Source organism: Eschrichtius robustus, chromosome 20 (assembly GCF_028021215.1).
Source record: "Eschrichtius robustus isolate mEscRob2 chromosome 20, mEscRob2.pri, whole genome shotgun sequence".
Lineage (NCBI taxonomy): Eukaryota > Metazoa > Chordata > Mammalia > Artiodactyla > Eschrichtiidae > Eschrichtius > Eschrichtius robustus.
The window spans coordinates 58691481-58716667 of record NC_090843.1 but is presented as its reverse complement, the minus strand read 5'-3'; the positions used below and the strand labels follow the sequence as shown (position 1 = coordinate 58716667).

Here is a 25187-nt window from a genome sequence, read left to right as displayed (position 1 = left end):
TGTCAAGTAAATGGAATCATGGCGTAAGTGTAGTGTTCTCCGTGCAGCTTCTTTCACACAACATAAAGCTTCTTTAGATCCATCCGTGTTGTTGGGTGTATCACTGGCTTGTTCATTTTTATTGCTCCGCGGTGTTCCATTGTGTGAATATACCACTATTTTTTTATCCATTCACTCTTGACGGACATTTGGATTGTTTCTTTTGGGGGACTATCAAGAAGAAAGTGGCTGTGGACGTTCACGTGCAACACTTCGTGTCATGTGGTAACTTATGTTTAACTTTATAAGAAACTGGCAAACTGTTTTCCAAAGTGGCTGTACCAGTTTGCATTCGATCCAGGGTTGTATGAGAGCCCTAATGGTTCTATATCCTTGCTGGTCTTTCTTAAAAATTCTACAGAGTGGATATGTAGTTCTATCTCATTGTGCCAGTTTTAGTTTGCGTTTCCCTAATAACTAATGATATTGAGTATCTTTTCATATACTTACTGACCATTTATATATCTTCTTTGATGAAGTATCTGTTTAAATCTTGTGTCCAATTTTTTTTTATTGGATTGTTTGTCTTGTTACTGGTTGTAAGAGTTCTTTATATATTCTGGGAACAAAATCCTTTATCAGATACATGTTTTGCAAATTTTTTCTGCCAGTCTGGTTTCTCTCTCTCTTTTATTTTTTTTTAAATCTTCTCTACAGCGTTTTTTCAGTATATGTGCTTCCGAAACGAGTACTGCAGTGTCTTTTAAAGAACAGAAGTTTTAAATTTTGATGAAATCCATTTATCAGTTTTTTATTGTATGGTTTATGCTTTTTGCATTCTATCTAAGAAATCTTTGTCATAAAGATTTTCTCCTGTTTTCTTTAGCAAGTTCTTTTAGAAAGTTTTCTTTTATAGCTTTAGCCCATGTGTTTAGGTCTATGGTCTATTTTGAGTTAATTTTTGTATATGGTGTGGGGTAAGGGTCTAGGTTCTTTTTGTTTCACTTTGCATATTTTTCAAGCGCCCCTTGTTGAAAAGAGTGGTCCTTTCCCTGTTAAATTACCTCGGCACCTTTGTCAAAGATGAACTGACCGAATGTGCGTGCTCTATTTCTGGACTCTACTCTGCTCCGTTGATCTGTATCTCTGTCCTTTAATCAATACCACACTGTCTTCATCATTTTATAGCTTCTTGAAATCCGGTAGTGCAAGTCCTCAAGCTCTGGTCCTCTTTCTCAGAATTGTTGTGACTTTTCTGGATCTTTTTCATTTCCCTTAAATTTTAGAATCTGCCTGTCCACTTCTATAAAGAAAGCCTTCCAATCCCATGCCTTTTCATTTGCTGAATAATAGTAGTGTGTTTACCAGTATCAGTCCTTAGCAGTCCTGGAATTCTTGATCATTATTATGTTCCTTTATTTTGCAAAGGATTTAATTTGGCCTTTTATATCAGTATTTATAAGTAAGATATTTGCTTTTATTTTGCTTTCCCTTTTTTATGATATCTTTACCGGTTTGGGTATTCAGTGTTATGATAACTTTATAAAATGAATTATGAAAGAATCACTGTTTTCTGTTTCCCTGAAACAGTTATGTAGTGAAGCAATCAAATATTCCCTAGGAATTTGCAAAACTATTTAAGACCAATCCATCATTTTTAAAGGAGTAATTATATTTTATTATTTTCTATGATTATGGTCTGTTCAAGTTTTCTCTTGTTGTTTTCCTGAATGGATTTCTGTTTTCTTAGGAAGTCATCTATATTATTTACTTTTTTCAAGTCTAGCATTATAGGGCTGGGCGTAGTGTTCCTTTAAAGCTATTAAAATCTTTCAGATTATTTAGAAGAGCTTTTAAAAAGTTCTAAATGGTTAGGATTTCATTTTTATTATGCCAAGGAAAGTAACCTATCCTAGCCCTACATTTAAAAAAAAATTTATTGAGGCCTTTTCTTTTTATTTGGGGCAATATATAAGATCCGCTTTTGTAAGCAATTCATGGATACATGATAGGGTACTTTGGCTTATTGTTTTATTATAGTGTTCAGATCTCCTATGTCCTTAATTTATTTTCAATTTTCTCTTTGTGATTTATTTTCAGGGCAAGTTTATTCGGATCAACTTTGACGTAACTGGGTATATCGTTGGGGCCAACATTGAAACATGTATCCTTTTTCATAATCGCATTTTTCAAAATAGAGAATGATTTAATCTTCCTATGGCCTCGTGGCAACCCTCTGTGGTACCTCTTCCATTATCCAGATGATAAAACTTTAGCCCAGAGAGATTGTGACTTGTTCAAATACCTTCAACTTCGGAATATGAACTCCAAAGTGGTATTTTGTTGTTGTTCGTTTTTAACACCAGGTCATGATCTGGTCACATGGCTGGGGAAGTGGAGGGTCCCACTGAGGTGAGGGTACCTGTACATCGACCCAGGAAGTGTCTGTGTGCTGTAAGGACGTTTAGGTGAATACCGATATGTTGAAAACATCTTCAGTTACTGCTGTGTTAGCCCATTTTTTACCATCTACTTCTGATACTAGTGGGGTGAACATGTCCCGTCAAAACAAACCTTATTAATGTACAGAGCTGAAGTAGTTTCAGTTAGTGTTAAGCAGAATAAAACTAGAGGCAAAAAAAGTCAAATACATAGACTAGTCTTAAGAAATGTCACATGCATAGAATGGCCTTAAAGAATGATAGGTATATAAAGAATTAATTTGATTTAAGAGATAATAAATTAGAAATGATTCTGAATGATAATGTGCCAGTTAGCAAAGACACAGGTGACAATCCTCTGATACTTGTTAAATACTCTTCAGTGATAGAAATACACTGCTTCTATCCCTCAGGTGAGGGATAAATCAAACTTTTCCTGTTAATTCAGAACTGTGTTTTATGTCTCTAAATATGCTCAGAGCCAGAAAACACAAGAAGCACTTGAAAATGACAGGTGAATGGAGCTAGAGTTTCTTCATACTGGGGAGCATCGTTCATGTGAGTGTACTTTTTGCCGAATGTGGAGGATGTGTTTGGGATAGTCTGATTTAAAATCAGGCTGTATGGCACACACATAAAATTCACTTTGGTGGCCCCTGGGAAGGTTTACTTCAGAGGAGGCAATCCTCTCCCAAAGCAGTGAAACTGAGACTCTGAGAGCCCAGTGTGGCTGTCGACCCAGAGACACGCCGGGAGCATCAAGGCCCCGTGGACAGAGAACCCAAACAGGCCCCAGATGTGCGTCCTGATGCCCAGGCGGAGGCGCGGTGTTATGACGTGCAGGCGCTGAGTGGGGACTCGCAGGGGTAGGACAGGAGGTACACACATGTATTCTGGAGTTCAACAAAGTTTTGATTTGTACCTCTACCACTTATTAGCTGTTTTTTTTTTTTTTAATCTTTTCTACATACAATGCTTTGCATTTTTATTATTTATTTATTTGTTTATTTATTTATTTATTTTGGGCTGCGTTGGGTCTTCGTTGCTGCACGCGGGCGTTCTCTAGTTGTGGCGAGCGGGGGCTGCTCTTTGTTGCGGTGCGCGGGCTTCTCATTGCGGTGGCTTCTCTTGCTGCGGAGCACGGGCTCTAGGCACGCGGGCTTCAGTAGTTGTGGCACGTGGGCTCTAGAGCACAGGCTCAGTAGTTGTGGCACATGGGCTTAGCTACTCTGCGGCATGTGGAATCTTCCTGGACCAGGGCTTGAACCTGTGTCCCCTGCACTGGCAGGCGGATTCTTAACCACTGCGCCACCAGGGAAGTCCCAGCTGTGTTATTTTGAGTAATTTCTTTGTGCCTTGGTTTCCTTATTTGTGAAGTTGCGATAGTAATTCTGATGTCAAAAGGTTTTTCCTGCCTTCAGTGTCACCCTTAACCTCCTTTGCTCAGACCTTCTGGAAAAATCTCGTGCTGTTCGTCAAGCAAAAGATGAACGTACTTTTCATATCTTTTACCAATTGTTATCTGGAGCAGGAGAACATCTGAAGTGTAAGTTACAAAGTTTTTTACTATTTTATATTCAGTTGAGTATCTTTTTTAATATTAAAAAAATTTTTTGAGAAAGAGAACAGTTTTGGGGAAACAGATTTATACACATACACCAGAATTCTAGCTGGTTAAATTACGAAAATGATATTGAACTTCCAAGCCATGGGATCAGTACTTTAAGTGGCAAGCATATGGGTGGTGTTATATTACCTTTTGTACTTTTGTTTCTTTTCTTTTAAAATAATTTTAAATTAGAAGACAAATGATGTGTTTTTATACACATTCCATTTCAAAGTTTATAAATACAAAAGTAAGAAAAAATAAATTTATTTAATAAAGTTAACTTGAATAAATATGTGTATTCCTAGATTTACAACTGAATATGTGTTATGCTTCCAGTAGTACTAGAAAGAGCCTGTGTGGATTTTTATTTATTTATTTTGTGAATCACAAGTTTAGGGTTGGACAGGGTAAAAAGTAAATTCTGTTCTTGGTCAGAGTTTTGCTGGGTCAGGAGGGAGAGGAGAAGGTACACAACTTTCCAGTTTCTTCTGAGTTTCAAAGTCCATGCTGCTTCTCTAGAATTAGTATGTATATTATTTAGATATCAAAACAGACATATAAAACCCAGTAATACTTTTCTCATCTGGGGTCTAGGCTTTTGTTAACCATAGGTCATCTCTGGAAGCATTAAACCCAGAAATCAGTTAAAGAAAGACCTGCAAGGAAAAAAATAATAATAATAAGCAGCAAGTAAATAGAGTAATTGCCAGTGAGAGACTAAAAATTCAAGATTACACATTAGGTAACGCTGAAGGGAAGAAAACCCTCAGGCTTTCAGACTGGCAGGCCTTCTGAAGTAGTAATGAATCAAAAAAAAAAAAAAGACAAAACTGTTAAAAGAAGGAGATTTTTTTAAAAAAAGAAAGAAAAGCAAGCAATACCCAGTAGAAGCTAAATGTGATGTAAATAAGAATTAAGGGATGGGGGTGATCGGGAGAAATTCTCTGCAGCAGAGCCAGTTACACAGAAAACTAGGAGCACGTGATAACATCTCCTAAAGGGATAACTATCTGTTTTACTATTTTGAGCGCTCCTGAGAACGTTCTTCTGCTCTTAAGAACACGTTTCTTGAAGGAGTCATTTAAGTTCTCTCTAACTCCTGGCCCCTGAAGTATAGAGTCAGTGGGAGTGTCTGTTATAATACCCCGTCAGACTATTACTATGTCAGACATCACTCTCAGAGGCAATGTACCACTAAACAGACTGACTCGGAGAAAGAGTTTCAAGGCATTGTCTGGGCTCAGGATTTACCTGGTCCATATTCTACACCTTCCATATCCAAGTCTTTATCTAAGCCCATGCAGTCTTCACATTGACCTCATAGTGTTTGCTATAAACTCCTTGCTAATATAGGAACGTAGAATATGGGTTTGAAAGCTTTCCCTCAAAAGATGCCTAAAATATTTAAATCTGAAAGTAAAGTTTAGTTATCTGGAAGATTATCATACCCCAGCTTTCTGATTTCAAATATATTATACAAACCGCTGTTCCCAAAAGCCCCTGTTTAGATGTTGTTTACATCATCGTTTTCCTTCATTGTACAGATAATGGAAAACTGTCTTATGTTTGTGTATTTAACATGAGCATATAAAGAAAGAAGTGTACGTGGTGGTGATGGGTTAGGTGTTCTTCTGCCATGTGGGTGCAGCTTGAAGGTGGGGATGTGCTTTAGTCTGTTGTTGACTATTTATTATGTTGTATTCTATTATGTTTTCTTTCAGCTGATTTGCTCCTTGAAGGATTTAATAACTACAGATTTCTCTCCAATGGCTATATTCCTATTCCGGGACAGCAAGACAAAGATAACTTTCAGGAGACAATGGAAGCAATGCATATAATGGGCTTCTCCCACGAAGAGATTCTGTGTATGTGTGATTTCTCTAATAAGATTCTGATGCTCAATTTTCATAAGACTTACAAATTGGGGGTAAATAACCTAAACTAGAAAATGATTGAGAAACTAATGGGAACTGCCTGTAATTTTACGAAATTTTTTTTTACGAAATTTGTCTTACTGAAAAATTTTGTGTAGCTAATTTTTAGCACAAAATAAGTTAGAATATGTCTCTGCTACATTTTGATGCAGTATCTTAATTTTTTTCTTTTTATATCAACGTAAAGCAATGCTTAAAGTGGTATCTTCAGTGCTACAGTTCGGAAATATTTCTTTCAAAAAGGAGCGAAACACTGATCAAGCTTCCATGCCGGAGAATACAGGTAAATTGATGACTACTGATTTTATTTCTATTTCCATGGTCTGTTGTTGTGTTCTCCAAAAACATGTTACAACGCAAGCATAAAAGCCCTCCTGAAGTGTTTCCTATGAGACTCCACGTGCCTAGGAGTAAGGGTCACTCTGATTCCATAAAGGAGGCAAGAGAATGGGGTGCAGGGTGAGACGCGGCAGTGGAGACTCTGCCTTAGCCATGGGGCGTTAGGACTAGGGGGTGGGAGGGGGCACAGGCTGCAGAGACCACAGCGTTCATCTGAAAGGAAGCTGCAGCTGCCGGGTTCTATAGCCAGTTTTCTCCTTGCCAGAAACATAGGCCCAGGGCTGCCAGCTAGAATTGATTTTTCAAAGAAAGGTGGAAACCTAGATTTTAATATGAAATCTTCAAGCTTTTAAATATCGAAAATGGATTGAAATTCACACCGGTCGAGGACAGAAGTTTGTGAACCATGAAGTGTGTTTGCAAGCCTTGTGAGGTCTGCTTCCGAAGGTCTGGAGACAAAAAGAAAACTGAGGAATCAGTGTATTGACTCCAGTGCTTGATCACCCAAGGCCGTTATCCTGCCTCACAGGATCCACCGTGGCCAGTGAAGGCTGACATACACCACAGTCTCTGACCTGGAAGTCAGCCTTCTTTGTTGTAACCAATATTAATTTAATTCTGTGTAACCCTTTTAAGGGACCTGTCCGTCTCCTGATACCTCATCATCACCTTTTCCTGACAAAGCCTTTGCACCTCATCTTAAATCTTTAGAGTTCCAGGATCATGAAATGTATCATTCAGTCAAAGTATTTTGATTGACCTTTGGGCCAACTTCTTCCATATAGCTTTCACGTGGTTAAGTAAGACTTAAAATCGAGCAATTTAAGATTTAGAGCGAGAAATGTATTAGTGTAACTTTGCTTGGAAATCTTGACCTAGAGATAGAAGACAATCAGGTCACCCTTCCGAAAGACAAGGCAGCCAAGTGTGTTTCTACTTTTTAAAATATAATGTGATAGGTTTTCTACTTGTTATTTTTTTTTACCTTTAAAAAATATTTGTTTATTTATTTGTTTATTTGGCTGCGTTGGGTCTTCGTTGCTGCACGCAGGCTTTCTCGAGTTGCAGTGAGCAGGGGCTACTCTTCGTTGTGGTGCATGGGCTTCTCCTTGCAGTGGCTTCTCTTGTTGTGGAGCATGGGCTCTAGGCGCACAGGCTTCAGTAGTTGTGGCACGTGGGCTCAGTAGTTGTGGCTCACGGGCTCTAGAGTGCAGGCTCCATAGTTGTGGCACACAGGCTTAGTTGCTTCACAGCGTGTGGGATCTTCCCGGACTAGGGCTCGAACCCGTGTCCCCCGCATTGGCAGGCAGATTCTTAACCAATGCGCCACCAGGGAAGTCCTCTACTTGTTATTTTAAGATAACTTCTGGTTTATAATGGTTGGTTTTGTTTTTCTTCTTTTTTTAATGCCCTTGATTTGTTACTTTTTCATACGATTTTATAGACTATGGCATTTGAAAATTTCCCTGAAAATCTGGAAATGTCTCATAATGGCAAGGCTTTCCCCGTCTTTTTGTTCTTTCTCTATTCTTTTCCTTCTTTCTTTTCTTCCTTTCTTCTCTCCTTTATCTCTTTCTAACTTTATTTTTCTTTCTTTCCATCTTTCCCTACTTTTTTCTTTTTTCCTGCTTCATTTACAGAACAACTGTTTTTTTTAAAAAAAAAAAACAACTAAAATGCCTCCAGTGTCATTGCTTCATTGCTGTTCACTACATCACCAGTAATGAAAGTAAAATAAATCTCTTTCTAATCGTATGAGAAGCTTTAAAAAATTACAACTCTATAAATAATTTTTCTCAAATTATTACCTATATTAGGTAGTGGTGGTTAATTAACACTTGCTCTGTTGCAGTGTGTAAGAGTTTGTACTTTTTAATTACAGTAAAATGTAAACATGTAAGAGGAGAGAGAAGAGTGTAAGGAACTCCCCACATTCTCGTCACCTGGCGTAGACAGTCACCAACTCATGGCCTGTCATGTTTCATTCATACCGCCTCTCACTTCCCCTTTTCTGGATTATTTCAAAGCAAATCCCAGTTATTTCATTTGTAAATATTTCAGTCTGATGCTTGACTCAGGATCAAAAAATAAGGGCCTGAAGTGAGCATATACACTTGGACTTCTTTTAGTATTGGTGATATTTCTACTTTCTCTTACTGGAGTTTTTCAGGTTATCAGTATTTTTAAAATTTTTAATTGTGATAAAATTGCACATAACAAAATTTATTTTGACCATTTTTAAAGTGTACAGTTCAGTAATGTATATTCACATCATTATGCGATCAGTCTCCAGAATTCATCTTGCAAACTTAAACTCTAAAACAACTCCCCATTTCCCCCTCCCCCAGGCCCTGACAACCACCATTCTAGTTTGTTTCTATGAATTTGACTAGTCTAGGTACCTCATAGAAGTGGAATCATTCAGTATTTGTCTTTTGTGACTGGCTTAGTTCATCAGGTTATTAATATGTTATTATACATTAATTTCCCATGGCATTTTTACATGTTGGTAGCAAAGTGGCATTTCTTTAAAAAGACTTATTCCCTACTGTTGTCTATAGTACTAAAAGTAAAATTATCTTTATTAACATACCAATCTCTACAGCCCATTCCTCCTTATCCACTCCCCGCCCCATGCATAAGGTAAATATAGCAAATAGCTGTTAACCAGTAGTACCAGAGCACCACAAATTCGAAAGAAAAAAATACATTTAGTCACAGAAATTTATCACAAACATAATAATGAACCAAAAGGAAGAGGACGTTTTGATTATTGGGCTTTGGATATAAGGCAGTTTGAAACTAGATAAAATCTGAAAAAACAATCACAAACAGACCAAGCGAGAGCTGGGAAATTAGGGTCATTATTGCTGCTTCAAAAACAAAAACGAAAACCAATAAAAGACTGCCAGATCTAACCACCTATCTGCAGGAGAACAGAGGCTGGAGGCACGTGTTAAATGACCACGGGCTACAATCAGGATGAATGGTTCCGTTTCCAGTGATACTGAAACATTTACAGGCGCCTCCCTGGAGTTGCCTTCAGAGAGATATTGGCAAATTATTAGCTTTTAGATTGAATATGACTCTTTTAAAAAAGCATAAATGGCAAATAAGAGGATAGTAAGGCTTAGAAGTAGAAAATGTGATGCAGTTGTAAGGGAACTTGTTTTCCTGGTAGAGGAAAGTAAGCCAAGATATAACCACACTATAAAGTCTATTTTTTCGCTGCTAAAATGATGTTTATCGTGATAAAGCAAGAGAGTGTAGGCAATTTGCTTTTGCTTCTTTGTATTTTTCAACTTCCCATACAATACGTACACACAAGCATACCTATGTAGGTTAACTAAAAGGAGCCAGGACGTAGGGGTTGAGGAGGGCAGTTGGTAAAAGCTGGTGAGAAGAGTCACAAACCAAAGGAAGTGCTCCCTGAGGCACGGCCTGCCCTGCCCACCCAGGGTGCTGCTAGGTTGCCAACGATTCACCTGGATCAGAGGGGGGTAGGATGCAGTGCATCTTTGAGAAAGAACTTGGTTATGCTTCTAACGTGATTCAAAATGTACTTACCCTTATAGAATTTTATTGTTGTTTTAACACTTAATCAGACACTTATTGTAATAATTGGAACACTTGTTGGACCTTAGTGACATTAGACAGTGAACTTCTGCTGAGGTAGGTGCCCTAATGCTGGTGAGAATCAACAGTAACAAAATTAGCAGCTTTTTATGTGAGCCGAGAAATCAAATAATTTTAATAACCTTTAGGTTTCTTGCCTACTAAAATATTATTAGGATCGCTATATGGGCATGATAAGTTGTCTTGGTAACATGATGATTTAAACTATTTTAAGCACCATTTTTCTCATTCTGTGCATTATCCATGGGTTCTAAGACTTAGTAACTTGCATTAAATTACCCAGAATAAGTAATTGCTGACTAATCTTCTCTTATGTAGCCTAAGGATGAGTATTATTAATTTGAAAGGATGAAGGTAGTTTTCATCAGCCCTAAAACTTGCCCAACCTTATGCCTTATATTTAATTTCTTAATACAATCTGATAACTACTAAGGTGTTTCAAGTGTTTACTAAATATATTGTGACTAGATCGTAAGTAGAAACCTAGTATTGAGGAGACCTTTTACCCTCTAGTTGCCCAGAAACTCTGCCATCTTCTTGGCATGAATGTGATGGAGTTCACTCGGGCTATTCTCACCCCCCGGATCAAGGTCGGCCGAGACTACGTGCAGAAAGCGCAGACCAAAGAACAAGTAAGTTTAACATCAGTTGCTATCACACATTTGTTTGAATGATAACCGTGGCCGTTAGACCTTCTGATGGGCATGTAACAAACTGAATCAACAGAAGCCCTATTATATGGATGTTTCTTGGTACGAATTGAGTACTTTCTCTCAGAACAGTTTTAGAGGTGACTTGCAAAAAAGGAGATCTGAACTATCACCTTGAGTTTTCCCCAGGTAGATGGATCGTCCATGTTCCCCAGGACATGTACCTCGGGATCCCGCCCAACAGGGGGGTGCCCTGCTTGCTCCCTTGTCCCTGCTGGGGGGAGGGGAGACAGCGCCAAGAATGCAGGAGTCGGATTCACCCGTTTCCTGGTGGACTCTGGGCAGATTCGCTGCCTAGAACCCCAGGGGCAGAGGGAAGAGTTTATTTTTACTGGGCACCTTCACCCATTTCCTACATTGATTATCTCCAGTTTACATGTAATTGTACTAATACCCTCTGCTGATGTATAAAATTCAGAGAGGATTGAGCAGTGAGTGCTCTTTTAGGGTTCTGGGGGCGCTGTAGATCATTAAACTCCCTCCACCAAGCAGCTGTTAGTGTTTTGTTGCGATTATTTCCGGAATAAAAGGTTGATGTTGTCTAATTGCAGGCAGATTTTGCAGTAGAAGCTTTGGCAAAAGCTACCTATGAGCGGCTCTTCCGCTGGCTCGTTCACCGCATCAACAAAGCTCTGGATAGGACCAAACGGCAAGGGGCATCTTTCATCGGAATCCTGGATATCGCTGGATTTGAGATTTTTGAGGTATATCTTTCTCCCTCCTGCCCTTCCTTCCTTCTGTTTATTCTTTTAACAAATAACACTTAAGGCTCCCTCGGTACCAGCTGCAGTACCAGCCACCAGGGATATGATGGTAGATAAGTAGGTACAGTCCCTGCCATTCTGTTGATAGTAGAGAGTCAAACATTAAGTGACAGAAACCCAAAATTCTCAGAATTTTGGATAATGAAGTGAGGGGGGGGCTGTGATAGAAGGAATTGGGGGGGGGCCCACTGTGGAAGATGTGTCTGCAGCAGTAAGAGTGGAGCACGAGAAGCCCCCGGCCTCAGGAAGAAGCCCCAGCATAATGAGAGTAGGTCCAGTGGTCCTGTATGGGAGAGAATTTGTCAGATGTGAGAAACTGCTAGAAAGCCAGTGGGACTAGATGTAGCTGACCAGAGGGGCAGAGGAGCTGGAGACATGGAGTGTGAGATGGAAAAGCAGAAGCGGGGAGACCGTGGAGGATGGCGTTGCCGTAGCCTGGCGGCCAGATGACACTGGCTTGGGCGGGAGTCAGGAGCAGCTGTGTGAGATCAAGAGATGAGGAAACATAGTGGACTCCGTTCTGAAGATACACCCACAGGATTTGGTGATGCACCTCAGTATATTTCATTACTAATCTGACTAGATTTCTCCAAACACTCACCATCAATCCATCAAAGCTTTGTAGTCACATACCTGCTGTGGTTTTGCTAAACGTTGATAAAATTTTGGTCTCCTAAAAATGTGTATCTTTCTCTCTCCTTTGATAGACACTATATAGCAAGGCACAAATACTAAATTAAATACTTCTTGGGATCAGTGGGCTGCTTTGACCAGTTGGGTACTGAATTGTCCTGTTTTATTTTTATTTATTTTATTTTATTTATTTATTTATTTATTTATTTTTTGTTGTGTTAGGTCTTCGTTTCTGTGCGAGGGCTTTCTCTACTTGCTGCAAGCGGGGGCCACTCTTCATCGCGGTGCGTGGGCCTCTCACTATCGCGGCCTCTCTTGTTGCGGAGCACAGGCTCCAGACGCGCAGGCTCAGTAGTTGTGGCTCACGGGCCTAGTTGCTCCGCGGCATGTGGGATCTTCCCAGACCGGGGCTGGAACCTGTGTCCCCTGCATTGGCAGGCAGATTCTCAACCACTGCGCCACCAGGGAAGCCCAAATTGTCCTGTTTCAAAATGAACCCCTTTGGACTATAAGTCTGTGCTCATAAAATCTGAACTGTTACTGGTATAAGCAGTTTTATCCCCCAAACTGCCACTGCCACTATAAAAGATTGCTTTAATACGTTTTTTGTTTTTTAATTTATTTTTGGCTGCGTCGGTTCTTCGTTGCTGCACTCCGGCGCTCTCTAGTTGCGGTGAGCAGGGGCCCCTCTTTGTTGTGGTGCACAGGCTTCTCATTGCGGTGGCTTCTCTTGTTGTGGAGCACAGGCTCTAGGTGAGCGGGCTTCAGTAGTGGCTCGAGGGCTCTAGCGCTCAGGCTCAGTAGTTGTGGCGCACGGGCTTAGTTGCTCCGCGGCATGTGGGATCTTCCTGGACCAGGGCTCGAACCCGTGTCCCCTGCATTGGCAGGCAGATTCTTAAGCACTAGCACCACCAGGGAAGCCCCAAGATTGCTTTAATATGTACTGATTTGTGAATAACTGAAAAACCATGAAAGGTGGCTGCCTGCAAATTGCATGTCTGTTGCCTTCCTGTATGTAAACAATCAGAAGATACAGTGAAAGAAAAGACCCCCACTTCCAGCTGCCAACAAGAACAGATGAAATACCTAAGAAGAAATGGGCAAGATTTAGTTGAAGACAACTTTACAGTGCGACTGTGAAAAAATGAAAGACTTAAAGAAATTTAAAAATATAGCTTGTCCTTGGATGAGAAAATTCAGCATTGTAAAGGTGTAAATCTTCCCCAAATTTATCTTTTTTTTTTTTTAAATATGTTTTTAACATCAAGAAAGAAGAACATAGATTTTATTTTATTTACTTATCTTTATTTTTGGCTGCGTTGGGTCTTTGTTGCTGTGCTTGGGCTTTCTCTAGTTGCAGCGAGCGGGGGCTACTCTTCGTTGTGGTTCATGGGCTTCCCATTGCGGTGGCTTCTCTTGTTGTGGAGCACGGACTCTAGGTGCACGGTCTTCAGTAGTTGTGGCACGCGGGCTCTAGAGCACAGGCTCAGTAGTTGTGGTGCATGGGCTCGGTAGTTGTGGCGCACGGGCTTAGTTGCTCTGCAGCACGTGGGATCTTCCCGGACCAGGGCTTGAACCTGTTTCCCCTGAATTGGCAGGCCGATTCTTAACCACTGTGCCACCAGGGAAGTCCCCCAAATGTATCTTTAAAGTGATCATACTTGTTTAAAACCTATTTCAAGGGGTAGAGGAGGACTAGGCAACCTGCTTCTAAAACTAATTTGAAAAATAAGTTAATTAAAGTATAGATAGTAAAATTCTGAAAAAGAAATGAAAAGAGGATATTAAGAGATAAAACATTATAAAGCTGTAGAACTTTAGAAGTATGGTTTTGACATACGAATATACACAGACAGTAAAAAAATAAAAATGTTTTAGATGCTAAAAATGCAGGATTGTTTAGTGAGTGTTATTTGTCACGGAAAAGAATGGAAAATGTCCACTGTTAGGAGATTTATGCTCACCGTAGGAGATTGGTTTGATTAATTATGATATATATTCATGTAGTAGAGAACTATGCACCCATTATAAAGAATGAGGTGGCTTTATATTGCAGACTCCCAGATGCGTTGTTAAGTTTTTTTAAAAATCAGGGTAAGTAACACACATTTATGAGTGCACAGACTATTTCTGGAAGGGTCACAAGAAATAGGTGACAGTGGTTGCTTATAGGAGAGCGAGTGGGTGACTGGAGTGAGACTTCTCAGTGCAACTCTCTGTACACTTTTAATTTTATACCTTGTGTTATCAATTTAAAAATCGATTATTTTAAAATACAGTTGGTAGCTTAAATACGAAGACAAGTAGAAATCCATTAAAGAAAAATACCATCACATGTAGTAGCTCAGGCTAAATAGAGCACTAAGATCTCATGATCTTAAGGCAGAGCAAAATCCATTCACATAAACATAACCAAGCACCATCGGGCAGTCTGCAGGTGTTGATGTGGGTCACGAGAAATACGGCGTTGAACAAGGCAGACTCTGCCCTGGCCCTCCTAGCGTGACCTCGTTCTAAGACGCTGAGTGTGACACCTCCCAGGGAAGATTGGAGTGGCTTTTTCAGACTATAAATCTATTCCTTGGGGCTTGATTTAAACCTTCCCTAGTTACAGATCACTTTATAATGAAAGAGGTTGTTTATGGGCCCATGGTACTTGTGTGGACAGCATGGAAGCAGAAGGAAAGGCTGAGTACTTCTCATATAAGGCGACTGCTTTAAGAAAACTATCCCTGTTACTTCATCCATCCGTGTTTCATCCCATCAGCAGCACAATAGAGAAATGGGCAGATTTCACAGAGAGGGAAAAAGAAATGTCTGTAACAGATGAAAAGGTTATTATTATTTTTTATTATTGTTTGCCTTAACTCACTCTGGAGCCGGTGGCCTAAGTAAGGAGCAGAGGAGACAGCCGCCCATCTGTCCTCTGGACCCTCAAAACTCACAGAGACGCGCTTGCCTCCTTGGCCTCTGGCCTCCCCAAGTCTCTTTGTTTCTCTTCTTTTTCTCACTTTCTTTCTCATTTATTCATTTCTCTTCATTAACCGTTCGCTAATCAAAATGGTTTTATTTGTAGATACTCAGCACACTAAGTTTATCATTTTCTCATTTTAGCTTCGCAGTAATGTGATCTGGGGGGGGGGGCTGTGTGTGTGAGACAGAGATTAAGAGAGACCCCCCTCGCTTTAGTCACTGTCATCTGATGGACTCAGTAGGGTAGTCAAGACCTGATGAATAACTCTTCGAGAACTTTCTGGGAACTAGCTGACTCATTATCCCTCCCCCATCCCCACCCCACGTTTGGAACATGGCTCTCCTGGCACCCGCAGCTGAACTCCTTCGAGCAGCTGTGCATCAACTACACCAACGAGAAGCTGCAGCAGCTCTTCAACCACACCATGTTCATCCTGGAGCAGGAGGAGTACCAGCGCGAGGGCATCGAGTGGAACTTCATCGACTTCGGGCTGGACCTGCAGCCGTGCATCGACCTCATCGAGAGACCCGTAAGATCCTCTCCCCGCCGTCTGGCTCTCGGCCCCTGCTCAGGCGGGGCCTTCAGTTTTTGCTTGCCATCAGCTGAGACGGGAATTATCATGTCTCATGAGTGCTAAGATAATTTTCTAGTCTAAATTTCCTAGGAAAGTGATGCCCATTTGAAATATCCATTTGAAAAGTGAGTAGCGTGCCAGTAAGACCCTCCTTGAGCTGTCCTTTCTCACGGCCGTGTCCTGTCCTTGCGTGGGTCCGTGTGCTGGCCGATGTGGTCCTTGGCTGCCCGCAGGTGCCACGGTGGTGGCGGCAGCTGCCCTCACTCCAGCCCTCGACACGTGTCAAGGGTGTGGGGCTCTCCTGAGCACACGTCCGAGGTGATAAAGGGGCGTCGTGTCTAGCTGGGAATAAGACAGGTCGTGCAAATCCATTTTGGGGGGTAACTAAAGCTTATCCTCATAAGTACAAAGATGCTTTTTTATAAGGTTTTTCAAAACCTTGTAAGAGTTTATAATCATAGGGAATTTAACTATAGCATGTAGAATGATATGGCATCATGATTCCATTGTGGGTCCTTTCAAAATGGAGAGTGAGGACAACTTTTTCCAGAAGGAAAATACCTAAAACGACTCTGTCGGGGCACCTGCCTGTCCCGGGCGTCTGTCCTCATCTCTCACAAACCCAGGCCCCGCCTGCCTTCTTACGGTACTCTGACTACGAGACAAAACATGGTCTCCCAAACTTAAAGCTCTTTAGAAATCCCCAGTGAAAAGGAAAAGGGATGAGAGATCTTGACATTGAAAGATGAAGTAGGAAAAATAAAAAGGAGACAAAATTATGGATCTTGTGAATCATGCTGTCACTTAGTCCTTTAGAAAAGATTAAATTATATTTGGGCTCCTCTTTCAGAATTTAGAAATATTTTCGTTGAAACAGATTAAAAATGTGAAAATTATGGCAGAAAGATGGGTGTTTCACTTATCTTAATCTAGAACTTCATTTCTCAAAGTTGTCAGATGAGTGGGGTAAATTGGGTTAAATGCCATCCTGGACCCTAGGATCACCGAAGCCTAGTTGCCTTTGATTATAGTGTTCTTTTAGCAGCTCTGAACCCTGCAAATCCTTTCAGGTAGAGGGGCCACAAACTAGACAGCCAGGGAGTAAGGGTCTCAGAGACGTCCTGGGCTCCTGGAGGGGGGGATTCCCTCAGCTGCTTCTACCTGCTCTGTTCTGTTAACCTCTGCCTTCCTGTGACCACATGATTACACTGTTTCATTCATGTTTAACTAGAACCTCCAGTTACTTTTTAAGCAATATTTGCACAGAGCCAGCTCTTCTGCAGTAAACGTAAAGGCCTTGTGCGTTGAGGGAAAACTGGTCTTAAGAGATTTATTCCAAAAGCTGATTTCATCGTTGTGCCCTAGAATTGGTACGCTCAGTCTTGTATCAGAAACTTGCCATATTTGCAGTATGGCAATAAACGATGACCCCCGAAGCACTATAAAATAGGCCATCATTGTTTGAATATTTCATTTAGCTTTCATGTGTACCCCACTTTCCTCCAAAAAAGAAGTCGTTCCATTGATTTCCGAGCTCCCAGAGAATGTCAAGCTCTGGGCATTTTTTTTTAAATTTGAGACATAATTCACTATCCTAATATTCACCCTTTGAAAGTATGTAATTCCGTGAATTTCAGCATATTCACAGAGTTGTACAACCATTACCACTGTCTAATTCCAGAACATTTTCATCATCCCAGAGGGAAACTTCCTGCCCTTGGCAGTCACTCCTGTTCCCCTCCCCCAGCCCCTGGGCCACTAATCTATCTTGTGTCTCTGTGTCTTTAAGTCTCTAAGGCTTTTTTCAGTGAACTAGTTGAGTGAAATAAAGGCTCTATTTTATTTGTTGATAAAACAAACCAATGAAGTAATTGATAAATTACTTCATCACCTTCCATATAGTCTACTTAACAATAGTTTTAAATATTTCACCAAGTGTGAAGTGCTTGTTTTATTTAATCAAACTTAAATAATAGAAACTTAAATTGACTAGGGTATAAAATGTCTGAAGCATTCCCGCTAGTTGAGGGTTTATAACAATTTATCCAGCCAGTCATTGAATATAAAGATTCAGTTTTGTCTCTACACCTTTCAGTTCCTTTCTGGTGTCTTTTATTTGCTACTTTTGGGGGAGTTATCTACTTGGAATTAGTTTTTTATAAGTTTGTGAGATACAGTACTCATCCATTTTCTTACCAGTACTTCTTGAGCAGTTTGAGATCTCAGCGTTTGCATGATAGTTACGATTTGGCATTGCCTGCTACCCTAGCAGTTTGATTTGCATAGATCTTCACGAAGCTCTAACTGTTTTGGAAGTTAAACTGCCAAACCCAGTGGAAAACATCCTTGTATGTACAGTGACGTGCAAAACGTGTCAGTTCTTCTTGCCTCTGTTATCAGGCTAACCCTCCTGGCGTGCTGGCCCTTTTGGATGAAGAGTGCTGGTTCCCTAAAGCCACAGATAAGACCTTTGTTGAAAAACTAGTTCAAGAGCAAGGGTCCCACTCCAAGTTTCAGAAACCTCGTCAACTGAAAGACAAAGCTGACTTTTGCATTATACATTATGCAGGGAAGGTAAGAGTGAAAGAACTCCATTAAAAGTGCTGTGTTTGAGATTTTGCTGCATTTGATGAAGGTTGTAACAAATGTGCTGATATACACTTATAAACCCTTAAATATAGTACATACTACAAATGCACTTCCTTCGGGACAACCCATTTTTTGGGTGGTTCTGTGAACTTATTTGGGGGGTGGAACGGGGGAAGTATAGAGAAAGGTTTGTTGCAGGGCCAAGCGAGGAGCACAGGTGGCTCATGCGCAAAACCCCTGAGCCCCCGATAGTTTGGGGGGAAGGTTTTCACAGGTAAAACTTGGGGTGAGGGCTGCAGGGTGTATGACTTTCTTCTGATTGGCTGTTGGGGAGGGAACAGGGCGGGGCTCCGGGAGTCTTGGGTTCAGCCTGCAGTTGCCATCCTCCAACTGGGTGGGGGGGTCCTGTGAACGTTTTCGGTTAAGGCTGGAAATGTTTCTTGGTTTTTTTTTTTTTTCCCTCTTGCGCACCCGGCTCTGGCCCGGCAGGTGGACTATAAGGCGGACGAGTGGCTGATGAAGAATATGGACCCCCTAAACGACAACGTGGCCACCCTCCTGCATCAGTCCTCTGACAGATTTGTGGCGGAGCTCTGGAAGGATGGTGAGAACGTGCTTGCGTTTGTAATCAAACTTGGCCGAATCTTTTACAGTTAAGGCTTATATATGGTTCTTTTACTTACAGATGTGTGTAGACTTTTTTTAACTTTAAAGCTCTTTATCTTCCCTAGAGCAGGGCTGCCATTATATCGGAATTTACCCACTTTAAGGAAACTTGGGTAATAAGACATCTGCCTTCTTGGTCAGGTGCTGTAGGAACATTCTAGTAGCAGAGCCATAGAGAACTACACATTTGCCTCAGGCCACCCTGGTCCCAGTGCAGTTGTAATCCAAGGGTGTCGGGATACAAAACCTGAGAAGCCTTGTGCGTCTTCGCTGTGTTGCGTCCAGGTCAGCCGAGCTGCGTCCTCCCCCAGTGCCCTACCCTCCACACGCACGCAGAGTGGCTGGTGAATAAGCTCAGACCATCTGCATATAGATAGGTTGTTTTTATTTCCGTCAGTCCTCATAGTTCTTTGGTTTACATGAACCTCAGGTGAAGGTTTTGGTGACTTTATCATAGACTAGAGATTTTGCTGGTACCAGAAGAACAAAGCAGCTCTGTGTCTGTATGTATAGTGGGACCAGCGTCTTCTGGCGTTTAGCTCTCTCTAAACTTTCATCCTGGTTGTCCCCACCGCTTCGCTTGGCCTCAGGTCATGCAGGACCTTAGCTCTGGATCTGCCCCTGCCTAGGCTTTGACCCTGAGGCCAGGCCTGTCAGTTACCTGGCTCACTTCTGCTCTTTCTATAGCATCTCAAGACCTTGCCATCTAGCTGTCTTCTCAGGTAGGGAGAAAGAAACCCAGAAGGCATATCAGAGGGCTTAGGGCAATCAGGACAAAAGGAAAGAGACAGAAAGAGAAGAACGACCACAGAGAAAGTGAGCAGGGGGGTGATGACCCTACCAAAGACAGCCTAGTCAAGGTCACGTACATCGGCTCCAACAAGTGCGAGGGAGCCTGCAGGGATGGGCACACCGCACACGTGCACGCACGTGTCCTGGGGAGAGATCGTGTGCATGAGACTGTGTACAGGGAGGGACTGGGGGAAGGGTTAGGTTTCCAGCAAGTTAAACAGAAGCTTTTAATCGCTGTCCCATTGGATGGAGGTCTTCACCTGGCTGCTGCCTGCTCGCTGTCACTTGCGGTGACCTGGTCAGCCTAGGGGGCCCCGTGAGGACTGAGGCGAGAGCAGGACCCTAAGGTGGTGTCTGCGGTGCCCACGCGGCCAAGGGACTCTTGGCCCTGTTCTGGGAAGTGTGAGAGTGGGTCTGAGAAATGGATCTAGCGTGGAAAAAGGGACCCTGAGCTCTGATGGCCACCGGGTCCACAGGGCTGGGAAGACCAGCACAGGTCAGTGGGAAAGGTGCACAGGAAACGTCACAAAAAGAGGAGGAAGGAGTAACGCTGCCCGTCAGAAATGCTGTGTTCAATCCGGAGTCGATTCCATTGTGCTGCCCCGGGCAGTGTGGCCCACGGAGCCCACCATGCCCACCCCGCCTCCTGGCTCCGCTCAGATCTCAGAGCAAAGGAAGTGAGACGTGTGGACAGACTGCTGAGTGTCGCAGACCCCTGAGATGAATGCCGCGGGGACAGCTGAGCAGGGACTGCCTTGTTCCTGGGGTGCTAACGTCAAATGTCATGAAGGATGAGGCAGTTTTCCTTGTCCTCGAAAAGTAATGCTTTGTTGAAGAAACAAAGAAAGCCAGCATTTCCTGAGCACGTGCTGAGGGCCGGGCAGTCTCCCAGCACCCACCGACGAACATTCACATCCTGTTGGGGCCTTAACCGTGGAGGGTGAGTAGGCTTCTGCGAGCCCACTCGTCTAGGGGTGGGTGGCATTTTTAGGAGTGATGTTGGTGTGGAAGAAGCAGGGGTGAAGCCGGTAGAAGGAGCGATCACAGGGTGGAAGTGGACAATCCCAGCCTGGGGTGAGTGTCCCGTTGGGGCGTTAGGGCAGGGTTGGGGCCAGGAGGCAGAGCGAGCAGGAAAGGAGGCCGGTGATGGATGAGGCCGGAGCACGGAGGAACGCGGTGGCCAGTCTCAGGTGACTTTGACTTCACTGACTGAATGGCATCAGTAGTTTTACGGGCCAGGGTAGGGACACAGTGTGAACTTGAAGAAGCAAAGCAGGCAGTGGTTTGTTGGATGGATCGGGGTGAAAGACCCCGGAAGCGGGCAGTTCAGCGCGAGGTGACCGTGGAAGGAAAGCCAAGGAGAAGAGGAACAGAGGAAACCAGCATTTTACCGTTGAAGTCTCAAAAACAGATTTTTCTCTCTTCATTTTGAATGAAAAGAGAAGCAGGTGTTTGGGGAATCATGATAGCAGGTCCCGGGCGTACACACTGGTTCTGACATTGTGAACCACTTTTGACTCTTGTCTTTTCACTTCTTAACCGAAAACGATATTGTGGGGAACACCTTTGGACCCCCTGACCTGTTCCTGTGACCCTGCACGTCCAGCCACGCTGGACAAGCTCACCGCCCGCGCTTGTCAGCAGTGAGGTGGATTCGGGAACCGTGACCGGCATGTTCCCTGCCGCCCAGGGCCTTCCTCTGGATGGAAACTCAGGACACGCACACAGGCGGGAACGGGACCGAGGAGCCTCTGCCTCGGCTTCCTCCTTCCAGGCTCCTCCTTTAACTCCCCGCCTCGCCCTCCAGGTACGGGAGGGCCTCTGGCGGCAGCGGGTCACAGGTGTCAGGAATGTGAGATCCGGCAGGTGAGGGTGGAGATGGGGGCTGCAGCTGCAGTGATGATATGATGCGCATTCCGTGTCACAGGTGCGGGTGACGTGTCTCACAGGTAGGACCCCGTCTGCAGAGCCCTGACCTGCCTTTCTGTGCTTTTCATGGACTAGCTACAGACAGGTTACTCACTTGACGGCAGAAGCTCTGAGAGGAGAGGCGTGTGGCCTGCGGGGCCCTCCCATCCTGGCTCAAGCCCTGAACAGCTGTCCTTGGCCCACAGCTCAGGCCCTGCCGGGGCCCTCACCTTTCTCCACGTGGACAGCTTGGGAGCACGTGTGGCCACTTTTGTCCAAATGGGCTGAGCGGAATCCTCTCCCCATTGTGACCTGGCTCTGCCAGCATCCACTCCGGACTCATCCTGTGTGTTTGCTCTCCTGATATCGCTTCTCTTAGTGGGAAGTCCTGCCATCCATCAGCTCAGGTGGACGGTTACTCAGTTTAATCTGAGTGACAGGCTCTCAGAGGTGACCCAGCATCAGGGAGAGGGGCAGGCAGAGCCTGATGCCAGGCTCCTCTGATTTCGAGGACCGTGTGTTTCACGCATGAGGTCAGCGGCAGGCACAGGAGTTTGAAGACGGTCGTAGGGTGGAGAACTCATCATGCTCACTCTGGACGTAGAGATGTCTTGGGAAAAGGGGAGCTTCTTCTCTAGGAAAAGAAAATAGCCCTGGAAAAACATGTGATTATTTTTCTCTTTTTACAGCCACATCAATGCAAAGGCAGAAAATGACAAGTTGACTGAATGTATGAGTATATGATGTATGAATATAGTTTGCCTGTGAAGGTGCAGTGCCTTGAGTATAAAACATTTCATGTTAAAATAAACTTTGTATTAGAGTTTTCTCCAGGCCAAACCAGGAGAGAGAAGATTTATTGGTGGCAGCCCTGCCCTAGAGATTTATAGTGCCCTACTTTTTGCTGAAAGATGTTTTGCGATCTCTCTACCAGCTGCACACGATTTCTTGCCACTTCTCGGGGCTAACATACAAGCAAGAAAAGACCTAAAAATCACATTTTCATGTAAATGTACCTCCTATGATATTTTCATAATGGTAACGGTATGATCAATAGGTATCATCTTAGTTATGATTTGAAGTTGCTTTAACATTTTGTACAATAGAACCTGCTACAATAGAATTTTGTTTTCCTTAGTGGTAGTTACCTATTCGTAGTTTGTATTTGAAGTAAATTATATTTCCAAAATCTGGATTGGAGATAAAATTACACAGCAGTGTGAATTTTTGACAGTAAATGCCACTAATATTTACCTTTTCCAGAGTAATCTAACTTACTGCAGTCTTGTCCCAATTTGCTAATTGGAAGATAATTTTATGAAAGACAATGCAAATAGTACCTTATTACTCTTAAATTTCATCCTGCGTTTACATGGGGTAACCATTTGACATTAATATGATATAATGCTCACACCTGGAGTTGGGAATGATTCGGCTATATACATTTATTTTATGCAGAACTTTGTCCAGATGTGCAAATTCTCTAAACAGTAATGTTTGCATGGGGTCTGCCCTGGACTAGCTGCTTTTGTAGCCCAATTGCAAAGTTGACTTGTGATGTCGAATGTCTTTCACACTAACTGAAGTGTTTGTGTATTTGCCCTTCTGTCCTCCTGTTTTTGCTGTTTCTCTGCTTTAGAGATTCAGAATATTCAGAGAGCTTCTTTCTATGACAGTGTTTCTGGTCTTCATGAGCCACCAGGTGAATGGATAAAGCCTGTAGGTCTTCCAAACACAAGGGGTTTCAGCCCAGAGGAAGAACTTGCGGGGTGGGGGGCCTGGCAGGGTGGCCGGGGAGGACGGGGGCTTGGTTTCTGGGTTTCTGTTTTTGTTTTGCTCATAGACCTGCATGAACCTTCATTTCATGCTCAGTTTTATTATCCTTCAAGGCAACTGTTTGAGCGCATAAACAATTCAGTCGCTACTGCCTACACATTGCTTCTTTTATGCGTAGCCCGTAAGCACCGCAGAGCAAAAGGTCTGTCACTACCTTTTCCAGTAGTGCCGTTTGATACACAGTCCTCTAAGGGAATTGTTAGGAATCGATGTCCCCAGTAATACCTCCTTTGTCTTTGAGTTACCTTTAAATTTTCAACTCTAAGGAACTCCAAGGAGGAGTCGGGTTTTTTTTTCTTTTTTCAAGTCATTAACATTTTGTGAACAAATAATTACGTAATTATTTCACGTATGTTGGTCTCATCATTATGCCTTTTATTTGTGCATATCTGGCTACTTAGGCCTTTTATTTGGAATTTATGTGCATATCTGGCTACTTGCCCTTTTCTTTTGAACTGAAAACCATGAAACTATCTACAAGGCTTGTTATGTGCACGTTGATACGAAACGTGGAGTGTTAGAACCTGAACCTTGAACCTGAAATTGAGCTTCACAAGTTTGGGCCTTATGGTTTGAATCCTTAGCCCTCTTTAAAATACAGCCTAACCTGTAAATCGACTGTACTTTAAAAATAGATAGATAGATAGATGGAAGGAAGGAAAGAATACAGCCGAACCATGGCGAAGAGGCCCTCCAAAAGCCTAATATAAATGCAGGTCACCTAACCTTCCAATTGTTTAGTGAAATTGTCAAGTAGTAAAAACTCAAAAGGTAAAGTCAAATTCATCTTATAAAATTTCCTTCACGATTTTTGGAACATAATGCCGAGACCCAAACCCATCTCAAAAGTGTTTTTAAAATATGTTAAAGAAACATGCCCGTTTTAATCCAAGATTCCTGGGGTCAATTCTGGCTCACATACTGTGAAAGACGTAGGTTGCAAGCAAGGGGGCGGAGGGAGGGAGAGATTATGCCGAAGGTTGCTCCGTGAGCTGGGATGACTTGTCCACAGGAGAAATCTTCAAGGTCGGTCGTCTTTGGCCTTGGGGGTTCTGAGAGAGTTGAGGAAGTGGGGAGAGAAAGAGCTAGATGGTAGTTTGAAGCTTATGGTCTGCCTGGGACTTGTGCTTTGTTGAAAGGTCAGCGCTCGATCTTTTGGACTTTCTCCCCCAGTAGAGCTCCCTCTTTAAATTCATTCCTCTAACTCTTGGATTTCTAACCATTTAAGAGACTTCCAGCCCGCGAGCCCCCATCACTCCCCCGCTGCTGGCACCAAACGGGCGCACCGTGAAGTCCGTGGGTGGGTGTCCCACACCCAGCAGCAAGGGGCAGCAGCCTCGCCCAGCCCTCCCACCATGGCCTTCCCTCTCCTGCAGCACAGATGCTCTTTCCTGTGGGACCATGATCTTCGGGGTCTGTGGACCAGGTGCTTTTCTGTACCTGCAGGATCAGGTACAGGGCCACCCTAGACAAAACCATTCCCTCAGGGAGCCGGCTCGCTCCTCCCCGTCTGCTTGCCTGGGCACTGGAAACGTGCCTGGTCCGTCTCTCTCATGAGGTGGCCTCTGGTTGAGTCAGCCAGCTGACCCAAGTATCGGGGTCTCAGTCTCTCCCCACCCCGGAGGACCTTCCATCCACTATGGCCACAGGTGGTCTTTGAACTTGTAGGTAGTATTGATATTTCTACAGCAGAAATGTTCTCCTCAACATGTGCTCATGGATTCAAACCTCAGGGAGGGGTAACGGGTTTTAAATGAAAACACGGGCTTTAGTATTTTCAGTGATTTCTCGGAAGACGGTGGA

General features: G+C 43.0%; 1 protein-coding gene across 2 annotated transcripts in view; it reads left to right on the top strand.

Annotated features, from left to right (window-relative positions):
• The window catches only part of MYH10 (myosin heavy chain 10), a 137408-nt gene that overhangs the window by 70837 nt on the left and 41384 nt on the right, over positions 1–25187 (top strand). The window contains exons 7-16 of one of the 2 annotated variants that reach the window (XM_068531572.1): positions 2080–2143; positions 3868–3966; positions 5751–5894; positions 6151–6246; positions 10452–10570; positions 11200–11352; positions 15375–15548; positions 17994–18167; positions 18672–18786; positions 23188–23250. In XM_068531572.1, coding sequence (XP_068387673.1) covers positions 2080–2143; positions 3868–3966; positions 5751–5894; positions 6151–6246; positions 10452–10570; positions 11200–11352; positions 15375–15548; positions 17994–18167; positions 18672–18786; positions 23188–23250 — 1201 coding nt within the window. The remainder of the gene's footprint in view (positions 1–2079; positions 2144–3867; positions 3967–5750; positions 5895–6150; positions 6247–10451; positions 10571–11199; positions 11353–15374; positions 15549–17993; positions 18168–18671; positions 18787–23187; positions 23251–25187) is intronic. The other variant, XM_068531573.1, reaches the window with a different exon arrangement.